Source organism: Myotis brandtii, unplaced genomic scaffold (genome assembly GCF_000412655.1).
Source record: "Myotis brandtii unplaced genomic scaffold, ASM41265v1 scaffold374, whole genome shotgun sequence".
In the NCBI taxonomy this organism is placed as follows: domain Eukaryota; kingdom Metazoa; phylum Chordata; class Mammalia; order Chiroptera; family Vespertilionidae; genus Myotis; species Myotis brandtii.
In genome coordinates, this window is record NW_005364372.1 from 1,895,545 (window position 1) to 1,908,802 (window position 13,258).

General features: G+C 42.7%; 1 protein-coding gene across 1 annotated transcript in view; it reads right to left on the reverse strand.

The window, feature by feature from the left end:
* DNAH11 (dynein, axonemal, heavy chain 11) overlaps positions 1-13,258 on the reverse strand; it is a 217,490-nt gene that overhangs the window by 155,990 nt on the left and 48,242 nt on the right. Inside the window, exons 28-29 of the mRNA XM_014544612.1 lie at positions 8,467-8,616; positions 5,446-5,679 (exon numbers count right to left, since the gene is read on the reverse strand). Coding sequence (XP_014400098.1) covers positions 5,446-5,679; positions 8,467-8,616 — 384 coding nt within the window. The remainder of the gene's footprint in view (positions 1-5,445; positions 5,680-8,466; positions 8,617-13,258) is intronic.

The window sequence follows — 13,258 nt, forward strand, 5'->3', positions numbered from 1 at the left end:
GAACGACCCTTTCACAGGGGTCGCCTAAGACCATCCTGCATATCAGATATTTACTTTACAATTCATAACAGTAGCAACATTACAGTTATTTAGTAGCAACGAAAAGAATTTTATGGTTGGGTCACAACATGAGGAACTGTATTTAAAGGGCCAGAAGGTGGAGAACCACTGCCTACGGGGCTGTTATTACATCCCAGAAAACACCAACCTCCCTGAGACCGCTGTGCGGCTGAACTGGAGAAGACTCTGTCACGCTAGACAGAATGGAGAGAGCAGGCAGGGAGACCAAAACCACAACACACTCCATTTACATTAAATGAGAATGTACAATGTGCCTGGCACTGACTGAGCGTATAGCCTATATCATCTCATTTAAACCTTCACAACAATCTACTAGCATCCTAATTCTGCAGGTGAGGAAACTGAGTCACAGACACAGTAACCACACTCCCCGATCAGGGGAGGGGGGACCCAAACCTAGACACTCTGACTTCAGAGCCTGTGCTCTCACTGGCCCCATCACAGAGATGCCCTCACCAGCACCTTCAAGCTGGGAAACTGGCTGTGCGAGCAGCATCCCCGGGAGACAGGACATCAAACACAACGGGAAGTTGGTTCAAAGGAATAAAAAAATAAGCACTTCAGGTATTCCGAACATGCAACGGCCTATAAGCATTCATCTGCTTTCAGTATCTTACATCTATAAAATGTAGTTGTGCTGTAACAAAAACAAAGGTGGTCATTATTCCATGTTTGCCATGTTCAATGTTCATCATTCCCCTAGGTTTCAGGGGCCATGAAGATAAGGTCTTGCTCACTGCTTTGTCCCCAGAGCCACCGACGAGCTAGCAGTCAAATAGGAGGTGCTCTATGAGTGTTTCCCGAAAAAGATAAATGAATGCACCAGGCACACATAAGTTCCTCGAGGAAATTTACACAGATGTTGGTTAGAAAAGAGGTGTTTGGCTTTGGATATTTTCTCATCTGGGTCCAGATACCCAGTCTTTAAGTCTCAAACCTTAAGCCAGGACCAGTATTTGGATAAAAAGAGTTGGTTGCAACAACAATAATACCTTATACCTTGTAAGAACATTTACAAGCTCAAGTGCTTTCACATGGATTGTCTTGTCCGAGCCTCCCTACAACTTGTGATTTCCCCATTATCGATTCACTTTGTTTTTTCCCAAAAGTTCAGTCAAGTGGAAGATGATTAAAAATACAGCTCATCAACATTATCTGCACAGCATCATATGTTGGGGATCTCATGTTGTCTTTCAAGATGACAGCTACTCCAATGATGCTCTTTTGTAAGTAATAAAATTCTGTACCCACAAAAATAAATAATTATAAAATGCCTATATCTTTTGGGCTGCAATTACTATATGATCACAATATAACTGCATGCAAGTTTATGATCTGTGACACATAAGCCATCCCCTGGCAGCTTTCACAATATATATATATACTCTATCATGTAATCAGCCTGTATTCTTGCTCTTAATCAAAGCAGTGCCACGTGATTTTCTAGTGGATCAAAGAAGTTAGCCTTAAGTCAAATATCTAACAAGCTCCCTGAAAACACTCTATCATGTAATCAGCCTATATTCTTGCTCTTAATCAAAGCAGTGCCATGTGATTTCCTAGTGGATCAAAGATGTTAGCCTTAAGTCAAATATCTAACAAGCTCCCTGAAACCCCTGTGGCTATTTTCCTGGTACACCTGGCCTTTAGCTTATTCATGAGCACAACGCCTTCCCTGACCTCCCACCACCCTTTGCCTATCTCGTACCCACCCAATGGTACTGGCCTTCTCTTTGTTCCTCCGTCATGGCTGCCCAAGGCCACAGAAACTGTTTCATTTGCTTGGAGTTCTTTTCTATCTGGTCTTTGTACGGTTGGCTTCCTTCCATCATTCAAGTCTTAGCTCAGATTTGCCTCCTTCGATGGGCCTTCCCTGGCCATCCTACTTACATGACTTCCTACCCAATTATTCCACATGTTTCTATTGTGTTTCTTCATGGTACTTACTAGTGTCCTATCATTCACTTACTTATTTCTCTGTTTATTGTTTCTCTCCTCCACTTCATGATATGGTCAAAGGAGCCAGGCCCTAAGCTGCCTTATTCGGTACTATATTCCCAGACTTAACACAGTGCCCAGCATAAAGCATGTGCTCAGTAAACACTCATCATATGGATGAAGGAAGAAATGAATGGATGACAGCAACAGTACATACCAGGACAACATTTTCTTCTTTTACCCAATCATTCATATAAGACAAAAGTGGTTACTATTTCCAGAGCGTACAGGCCAATGAAGAATGCAGACAAATAACTGCACTTGTTTTGCTGGAGCGAGAACAAAGTACTATGAGAACACACAGAAACAGGGCCTTGCCTCATCCAGGGCTGGGAAGGACATTTTGGAGGAAAGGGTATGTATTGCTAAGACCTAGAGAATGCGTATAATTTAAGTTAGAGAGAACGTAGGGCTGGCCACCCACAGAAAGCAGCCTGTGGGAAGGTCCAGGATATAGCAGGTGACCTTGCCTGGGAACTGGGAGACGTCTGGAATGGTGACAGAGGAAGGGAAACAGGGATCAGTACATAAGTGCTGAGCGGGAAGCCAGGGCCCAAACTTGCAGGGCTCGGCCAGCTTAGAGAAGAGGCTGATGAGATGTTGCTGAAGGGTTTGGGGCAGTGGAGTGATCATTAGATCTGTGTTTTCAAAAGATATCTTTGCCTGTCGCATGAAGAACTGGAGGAAAACAAGACTGGAAAAAGAGACGGGAGAGGAGGATGCTCCAGTTCTCCAGGTGAGAAAAAGGTGGCTGGCCTGGGATGCTAACAAAGCGGTCGGGGAAAGAGTGAGAATAGAGCTATTCAGGGCAAGTGAAGAGAGCTGGTGGCTGACTGGGAATTGGCTGGAAGAAAAGCCAAAGGGCATTCTAGTGTGAGAAGCCCGTGAAGAGTGGTGGTATGCTTTTCTGAACGCGGGAACATCGGAGAAGCAGGAAGAACATTTCCCGTGCAGCTGCGGAATCGCTGGAATTTCACCAGCATCGGGCATGGCAGGCTTCCCAGTCCGGGCCACCCAGGCCACTGTGGCATGCAGCTAGAAGGGGCCCCTCTGTACACATATTAAATCTCACTCAGCAAATCAGTGTGACTGCTAAGTGCTGTGGGGGTCAGCTCCCAAAGCCCTCAATCCCTTCCCCACTGGACATAACACAAAAATAATGTTCTTCTTGTTTCAAAACAATAACCTTTAATCCCGATGTTTCAGTGTCAGCAATATCAGGAACAATGGACTTTTGTTTCCACCAGCTAGAACGCAGGAAACGGCGAGAGAGACCAGGCTCCGTACTCGTCCCTACCACCAGGGCATGTGCCCTGGAATCCCAGTTGGCTACCTTCCTTTCCCCTGGTCATGTCCCACTTCTCCTTTGGTCCTGTTGCTAAAACCCCAGCACAGTACTGAGCAATGGACGTCAGAGACTGTGGGCATAATCACCTCAGCCCTGACACTAATGGAAAAGACTCTAGTGCTTCCCCATGAAGCGTGATTTGCTCTGCTGGTTTCCGAAAGACATTCTTCAAGTTCGGGACTTTTTTCAAATGCTTATATTAGGAAAGAAAAATGTGTAAAATCAGTCATCTAAGCTCCCACCTTAAGAAATTTGAAAAAAAGGAGATTAAACTCTAAGTAATCAAGATAAAGCAGAAATCAGCAAAATATAAAACTCACAATGGAAAAAGTCAAAGATTAGTTCTTAGAAAATACAAATAAGATGGATAAACACCTAGAGAGCACAATGAAGAACAAAACAAAACAAGAGGAAACACAACTCAACACCACCAGGAGTAGGAGGACGACAGTTTGCCAAGGACAATGTCAAGATACCCATGACGACTCAGCTTGAAAACTTAGGTCGGGGTGGACAAATGTTCTCTGTAAAGAGCCGGACAGTAACTGCTTCCGGCTGGGCAGGCTACATGGGCTCCATTATGACTCCGCGCGGCTGATGTTGTGTGAAGTAGCATGAAAGCAGCCAGAGATGTCGGCCATGGCCAGAGTTGGCCAGTGGGCTGTAATTCGCCAGCCCCTGACTTAGATGATATGGATAAAAATCTTGAATAATACTGACACAAAGGGGGAAAAAAAACACAAAAAGCTACAAAGCAGCATATATGTAAAAGAAATCAATTTCTAATCCTAAAATGTTCCTCACAGAAAACTCCAGGCCCAGAGGGCAGCACCAGTGATTCCGACCATAAACTCTTTCATAAAGTAGATGAGGATGTAATACTTTCCAATTCCTTTTAAGAGCATAACCCTGACCCCCCAAACCCAGTAAACATACTATAAAAAAAATAAAACTGCAGGTAAGTGTCCCTTCTGAACAAAAATGCAGAATTCCTTGACAAAATATTAGCAAAGAGATTCCAGCAAAAAATACATACAAGTGAAGTTTATTTCAGAAGTGCAAAGTTGACTTCGCATTCAAAAACTCACCAAGTTCCAAGTCCTGCTACGGAGAGAAGCAACGGGAAATCTGGAAAGCATGCTGAGTTCTGCTGGCCCTGCCATTTTCGCTTACAAATTGTGCAACTTGGCAAAGTCACCTAATGTCTCTGGATTCAGCCTTTATCCACGGAAAACAAGAAGAGCAGACAAACTAATATTTCCACCCCTTTCCAAGCCTGATATTCTCTTAATCTATAAACCAAAAGAAAGACCATATCTCTGTCCTGTTCCTCAGCTAAAAGCACACCTTAGACAGGGGGCTTAAGGAGAGGTCATACAGAATGAGATGAATAACATGGAATTCAAAATAGACTATTTTCGGCCTGGCTGGAGTGGCTCAGTTGGCTGAGCATCGTCCTATGCACTGAAAGGTTGCCGGTTCGATTCCCAGTCAGGGTATGTCCAGAAGGCAACCGATTGATGTTTCTCTCTCCCCCTGCCTGCTTCCTCTCTCTGAGTGTGTGCTCAGGTGAGGATTAAAAAAATAAAAATAGACTATTTTTCAAAGTTGCTCATCTGTGATTTATAATGAACAGAAAACCATAATACATGAAAACATCTGTCTTTGTTGAATAGTCACCCACCCTTCTTAGTCATGCACACATTCTCTAATAAACACACGGTTGGCCGAGATGGAGTCTGACAGGGAAGGAAAGAAATACGCACAAATCCAGGAGTGAGTGAGAGATTAGAGTCTTGGGGGATCATGGACATGATGGATATTTTTTAAACCCATGTAGAAAACCAGAAGAATAACACCAAGGGAGAAAATAAAAAGTTAAACAACTCATTGCTAAAAATCTTCCTAGTACACTGCCATGCAGACAGAAGACACTCCATGAATGGGGAATGAATGAATGAAGCTTACCTCCCTCTTCAAGTTCCTTTAAATCTCGACATCACTTATCTGTAAAATACCTGTTTTTTGTGGAAATCCTTCAGGGCCGTTTCATAGCCTTCCTCCAGCCTGCTGAAGGCTATTCCCACATCCGTGGTCCACCAGATCTGTGAGCCGGTTAGCGCGACTTGAGCCGGGAAATCGAAAAGCCACAGTTCCCTCGGTTTCTCCTCATAGGCCGCGATGGCCTCTGTGATAGAATGTCGCACTGTGTCCTGCATGGTCTGTTCAAGCTGCAGAAGCCACGTTTCCACCTTTCGAAGCAAAGTGAAATGTTACAGCACAGGCTTGACTAGGGGAGAGGGGTAACCTATTGGGCTCGAGGGCCATGCAGAGAGTGAGGACTTGGCTGGATTCAGTTTAAACCCGTGGAGAAAACAAGAGCGGTAACTCAAAGGAGAAGACAAACGGCTGATTGAAATGTTTTTCCTACATGAACCGGCTATTCCTGGAGATACTACTCGTTTTATTTCACCTCCCAGCTGGCTAATAACCTGCCAAACCCTACAGGGGGTGTTTGTGATTATTTTTTTCAGATTCAAAGACAAGGAGACTAAGGTCCCTCTGGTGACACACAGTGTTTTGGGAAACCAAACATCACAGCCCTCTATAGAGTAATGTGCTAGAATAATAATCTAGAGCTTTGGGGATATAGGAAATGGATTTTTTTAAAACATATCTTTGGATAATTTTTAAAAGCACTGAAAGTTCTTCTCTAAGATTATCATAGTTTTTAGTATTGAGACAAGGTGTTTTCAGCAAGTATCTTAATTATATTCCCTACTGGTTCTCTTCACACTTGTCAAAAATTAGACAGCAGGAGAGTATGAGAGATAGGACAACTGCTGACTTGTGAAAATTAATCTTTCTTTTTAAAATTCATGTTTATTTTGCTCCCACAAATATATTTCAGCCAGTTTCCATCCTATTCAAATATGCTGTTATAGTTCTCCATGTATGTTTCCATGGGATGATATTACATAACAAGAAGGATACACAGACTACTTGCAAGTAACTGACCACACCAGTAAAAAAGGACTATAAACCCCAAGAACCACACGGGATGCCGAAGATGCTGGAACTGACTTCCCCCTGCCTCTGTGAAGACGGCAGCAGCATTCATTCCCAAACCTCTTTCTCTGGAGAACTGGGAAGGAGTGGCGTGTGGTTTATGTGCTGACAGCCTTCCCTACTGAAAGAAAAAGGAAGCCCGCCCTGGAAATGGCCCCAACATCCCAAGAGCCTTCTCCTCTGACTTCAGGGCTGGGCTTTGTTCACGTGCCTGAGCTCAGGGTATCTGATCTAATTGCTGCTTTAGTCCCTAAGCTCAACTCTTCAGGTCACCAAGCAACCAGTTCCTTCAGTGAATCAGTCACCATCTGAGCATCTCCCAGATACTCAGGCATCCATGTTCTCAATATGGCGACCTGCTCTCAAGCACTTTCTAGTCCATTTGGGAAGACCAAACGCATATATAAGTTGATCTATCAGCCCATGTTCAGATGATTACACCAGCAGTGGCAATGTAGTCTGATTGGAGAAGTGAGCTCTGATGAGGTCCTTGCTTGACCCCTCCCCTTTTCGGTATTTCATCAGTTTCTGCCCAACCCTCTCTAACGACAATCACCACTTCCCACTGTTCCACTGATGATGTGTATATTCATTTCTTCCATGAGACTAACAGCTCCTCAAGAAACGGGGGCCTTGTCTTATTCATTTCTGGATCTCCAAAAGGCTAACCCAGCTTCTGCCACAGAGCAGGCATTCAATCAACACTAGTCAAATAAATTATAAATAGTATAAATTAGGAAGAACCAATCATAAAAGTGCAGTGGGAAAAAAAGACCTAAAGTAACAGCATCTTTTTATAAAATAAAGGCAGTTAGAGGGTGAATGTGGTGTGTGTTGGAAAAGTATCTAGCTCACGTTGCTTATACAGAATAAATTGGAACGCTGTGAGAACTCCCAACATCAAGGGTTCCCGCTAGTGACAGCCTCATCTGTCAAAGGACTGTCCTCCTTCTGGGCCCGATGCCAGTCGGCTAGCAGTCTGCTGGGGATGGAGCAGACAGCAACACACTTTTGTCAAGATAGTTTATGGTGACTTTTTCTAATCATTGTAATAATATCCTAAAGAGCCCAAGAGATCAAAAAATATATTTAATCAAAGTATTCCACCATCTGCTTCCTCTTCATTTGGCAGGATTTTTCTGGTACAATATTAAAAAGCAATAGAGAGGAATAAAGAAAACCTGTGTTGTTGTTGTTGTTTTTTTTTTTAAAAAAAAAAGATGGCCATCACATTTCTGCAAGGGACACTTGAAGGAACCCTGACTCAACCCAAATGGTTCTGTAATAGAGGCTACTGCTCAGCTACTCCGTGGATTAACCCAAGCTATTCAAGCATCACCATAAAAATGCAATTCCTCTAAATCATCTAAAAACATCATGAGCTCTCCCATTACTCATAATGAGCCTTGCAGATCATCATTGAGAATATCTTTGAGGTATGTAGCTGTGACAGAAGAGAACATGCCACTTTAAATTGTCTGTGCACATGGTCATCAGCTTGGTAGACTCAATCCACTTAATTTATGAGCAGCCACTGACAATATTCACATCAGAATCCTGAACCACAAGCCTCTTTGAAACATGCTTTACTGCGAGGCACTGCTCCACCCTCACCCCTATACTCTCTGAGCCATGGTGACAACCATACGTTGTGTGGGAGGCACTGTCACTGGGCAGCATTGCTTCCAATTCGGGGATCCACACATTCCACCTGTGACAGTCCCTCCTGTCTAGTTCAATGGCTAGCATCTCTGAGACCCTGCGGGTGCTGCAGCTGAATGAGCAGAACCTGGGGAGCATAGCAGAGGAGCCCTCTGCCACTCTGGACACAGGTGAACAGGAAGCTCTGAGCACAAAACCAACTGGGCCCTGATCTGACATGGGCTCATTTTTTTCTTGTTCAACTCAACCCTTAAAAATTACCCCAGAAACCCTCCTCCAGCACAGAAAAAGTCATAAGCAAATCTTACGTGGCCTCTGCAATCACACATGGCTTGGAATGGGACATATTCCTTTTCTTTGCTGAACATGCCAATGGCTCTGTGGGCACAAACATCTGGGTCGTCTGCAAACTGCAGGTCTGCGATGCTGTCGAAGAGTTTGGCCAGGTGACGTGTCACCTAAGACAAGGTGATTAGGAAAGATAAGAGCTCTTCTCACTGGACATCTGTTCTGGCCATCTAGTGATGATGCCATAGGGAGTCACAAAACTATAGAGTTGCAGTGTTGTCTCCAAATGGTTTTCTTCAAAATAAGAATCACTTTTAAACTCCAGAGTTTGAAGTGACCTGGGTAGAGAAGTGGCCAGGCTCTCTGGTCACATCAGCAGGGTTGGGAGGTGAGTGCTTACCATAGTTTCCTATTTTCTAGATTGGAGACTGGCCAACTTCTCCATATTGGTCATATTCCTATAGTTATCATCCTGCTAAGAATGTGTGGTCAAGCTTTTAAAATTCAGACGTATTATTACACTGATACTATTAAAAAGCTTATACTATAAAACGCTGTGTTAAAATGTCTGAAACAAAAATGTAAGTCAGATACATCTTCCTCTTGAGTTGGGCCCCACGTTGGGTACATCCTTCGATACTAAGGGGAGCCCCATGGCACACTTGTTATATAAGAAAGGTGAATAGGATTTCCCCATTTTTACTGATATTGATATTGGAGCTAAAATAGTACGTGACTTTGCCAAATTGACATTGCTAAAAGTAAATGGAAGTTAGATTTTTAAACCTCCAAGTCCAGGTGACTTTTACAAGTTCAAACTCTTCTGTCACCACAACCTTTCACATCCTAAGTTGTGGGATCCTCAAAGGAACCCCCAATAAATAGCTTTTTGAACTCTACGCAGGTTCCAGACTATTGGAAAAAGGCAGAGAGTGGACCAGAGGAAGTATCAGGAGTGGGAAGAAGTGACCCTCTCTACACATGGTAGCAATAAAAGATGCTGAGTAGAAAACAGTTGGCTGGTTCCTTGAAAACTTACACACAGAATTACGATGTGACCCAGCAATTCCACTCCTAGGTAGCTACCCAAAATAACTGAAAACAGGCCCTCAAATACTTGAACACAAGTGCAGTATTACAAAAGCCAAAAGGTGGAACCCAAATGTCTACTTACGGTTAGATGGCCAAATAAACTGCCATATCCATACAATGGAATAATTTTCGGCCATAAAAGAGGAATGAAGTGCTGATACAAGCTACACCAAGGCCCATGACCTTGACAACATCATACTAAATGAAAGAAGCCAGTCATAAAAGACCAAATACTGTATGATTCCATTTATATGGAATGTCTAGAGCAGGTAAATCCATAGGAACAAAGGAGATGGATGGTTGTTAGGGGCTAGAAGGGGGAAGGAATTCAGTGACTGCTTAATGGGTATGGGGTTTTATGATGATGAAAACAGTTTAAAACTAGGTAGAGGTGATGGTTGTACGACATTGTGAATGTACAAAATGCCACTGAGTCACACACTTCAAAATGGTTAATTTTATATTATGTGCATTTTATCTCAATAGAAAAAATTTAAATAAAAGGTACTGATAACCAGAAGATGGTTACCAGCATTTATCAGCATATGGGGGCCATCTCTGTAATGAGTTTTTCTTAAAATACAGTGGAACTACACTTGATAACTATCCCAATAGCAGCATCTAGGGACAAGAGCAACTTGCCTAAAGTCCCTGCATGACAAGACCAATGACAAGACCAATACCAATAATACTATAAGGAACTCCTTAAGGGTGATTTAATCTTTGCAGCCCTTCGCCTTAACATCTTTGCCGTAGTTGCAGTTTCAGTAGTAAAGAAAATCAGAGCAAGAAATCTTCTGAGTGTAAAACAGATGAGTTTTTAAGACTCTCGCTAACTTTAAACCTAGACAGAGCGGTCACCGATGATCACCGCTCAGGTGATCATATTCTCCTCCATCCCTGTACGTTACCCCAAGGACATGTATACACAGAAGTATCTCCCATAACCTGACAATTCCCTGTCACAGCTGAAGTGTCCAGGAAGAGCACAGATGCTTAATGGCTTCTACTGTGCAATGGGCCTAAATCACGTTGAGGTGAAAAGCTGCAGGATAAATGAGACCTCAACCATCAGACACCCTCACACATTATTGCTTTGGTGAGAAAATAGTTTTGAAAGAACTTCTAGGTCTGGAGTCACTCAGCCAGTGAACAGGAAATGCAAACCCCATGGCTTGCAGATCTCCCGTTGCGTATACCTGGCATAGGAAGCCGGACATTGTCAGCTTCTGCCTTCCACATAGAGCTGCTGAGAGAGCAGGACTGGCTTTTAAGCTAATGTGGGCCCTGTTGTCCTCAGATCTGTTCCATTTCTAATGAGAGCTCTTTGTATTTATTAACACAGAATTAAAAACGAATTCATAAAAACAAATGCCTCATAGGCCCCTTTTCTGATCTCACTAAAGAAATGGCAAGGCTTTGAACACTTCAAATCATAAAAAAAAAGCCAGTGACTTCATCGATGTATTAAGTAGATTTCTAAAAGGTTAGCAGCAAAAGCTGAAATGCTGTTCCCTCGGGGTACAGGTTACAGCAAATGAGGTGGCATCTACACTCACTAGTGACACCAAACAAAGCTGGGACCAGGAGTTTCAGATTCCACAGCAAGGCCCAAAACTCCGGACTGGCAGGATGCCACAGTCATGAGATTTCATATTCGGATCTCATAGCATTAAAGTGATAGTTTATTTAAATCCTGATTTTGGAGTGTAACTTGGCTATTGGAAAGAATTCCAATAAAAGAGCTGCAACAGAATTCTATACAGTGACAATATATTTGCAACATGGAAAAAAAATTACATATATTGTTATACAACCTGTAGCCAACTATATACTAACGATTTTTCAAGGATAATCAAAGATAAGCCCCAGTGGATAGATAACTTACGGCATATTTATTTAAAATTTAGAGTGTCTCTTTTCTTATCACACACCTAAAGGCCCAAGTCCTATGGGTAACAGGCAGCCTTCCCACAAAGGCATCCATTTAAAATAGGACATAGTCCTAAATTATATCCAGAAGAGCTGCTCTCAGTTGGCAATTTCTGTGACCAACTACACTTAGGTGAGCAGCCTCTATTCCTCGCTGCTCAGGCGAAGGTAAGTAGAGACGATGGTGAGATGGTCCAAACCATGACCATCTTCTGTGACTGCTTCCGGTTGCTGCCTATTCCCTCCTCAGCCCAACCTAAGCAACCCCTCCCTCTGCCTTCAGTAGCTAACAGCTCTCCAGCTCTCTACTTCCTCTACAAAAGCTGGCATATTTAACTGATTTTACTTCAACTAAAACTCACGCGTCTTCGCATGCCGTCAATTAACCACTTGCATCTTGAGCCTTTGTCCTCACAGCTGTCTGAGCACTATGCCCTGTTGGAGCAGGTTGTGACACTGTGAGTGTTGAGCTCCGTCACCCCGATTCCTGACATTCGGAGGCTGAGGTTCTTTCACTCCACCATGGAGATAACCACATGGAAGCACCAGACAGAAACATACGGTGCCTGTGGGAGATGCGTGGCCTTCCATGTTTGCCTCTTAAGATCCAGCAGCGTTCTTTATCACCTAATATTAAGCCCATTTCTCACAGGCACCTTCCCAAGTGCCAATATTTACAGTCTATTAAAAGCATCAGTGTAGCGCCATCTGTCTCATCACTGCAATTTAGGGGATTTCTCAAAAGACAAGTTGGCAGGTTTCCTCTGGTGTAGACTTGGGCCGGTGCCACTGAAGGACATTTCTTGATGCAAACGCGAGACATTTCTGGGCCTATCTATCCTCCATCTCATTGTAGTAGCGATGCACTGTGGCCTCAATTTCCACAGCAGTGGCTTTCCAATAGCCACATTAAACCCAGTAGAAAGGAACAGGCGCAAATAATTTTAAGTCTTTTATTTGACCTCGTACACCCAAAATGTTTTCACTTCCTCATGAAATATAAAAATTATTCATGAGATATTTTACATTCTTTTCTCCAGAGTAAGTTTTTGAAATCGGTTGTGTATTTACTATTTATAGCATATCTCCATTGGGATTTTTCCTCAGAAATACTTGATCTGTATTTAGATTTCATAAAATAGACAACTGCAAAGTAGATTCATACACTCAAGTAGTTTCAAAGACATTTTCCAATAGCTGAATCAAATATGTTACAAATTTTACAACCCAAGTGCCCTGTGATAGAGGACTGGGTCAAGAAGATGTGGTACACATACACAAGTAATACTACACAGCCATAAGAAAGGATGAAATACTGTCATTTGCAATAACATGGATGGACCTTGAGAATATCATACTAAGTGAACTAAGTCAGTGAGAAAAAGCTAAGAACCATATGACCTCATTCATATACAGGATATAAAACTGAAATTCGTGGACACAAACAGCAGTGTGGTGGTTGCCAGAGGAAAGGGGGTGGAGGAAGAAGAGGATCCTAATATATGGTGATGGGAGAAGATTTGACCTTGGGTGGTGGGCACACCGTGCAATATACAGATCTTGTAACATAGAAACCCACACCTGAAACCTGTATGATCACATTAACCAATGTCACACCAATAAATTTAATAAAAAATCAAAATAAAAATGTTTCAAATTTTAAATTAAAATTTATTAAAGTTAAAAATTCAGTTTCTCAGTCACCACGTTTTAATTATTTAATAACCAAACACATGTAGTTCATGGCGACTCTATTAGACAAGAAAAATGCAGCTCATCCCCTTACAA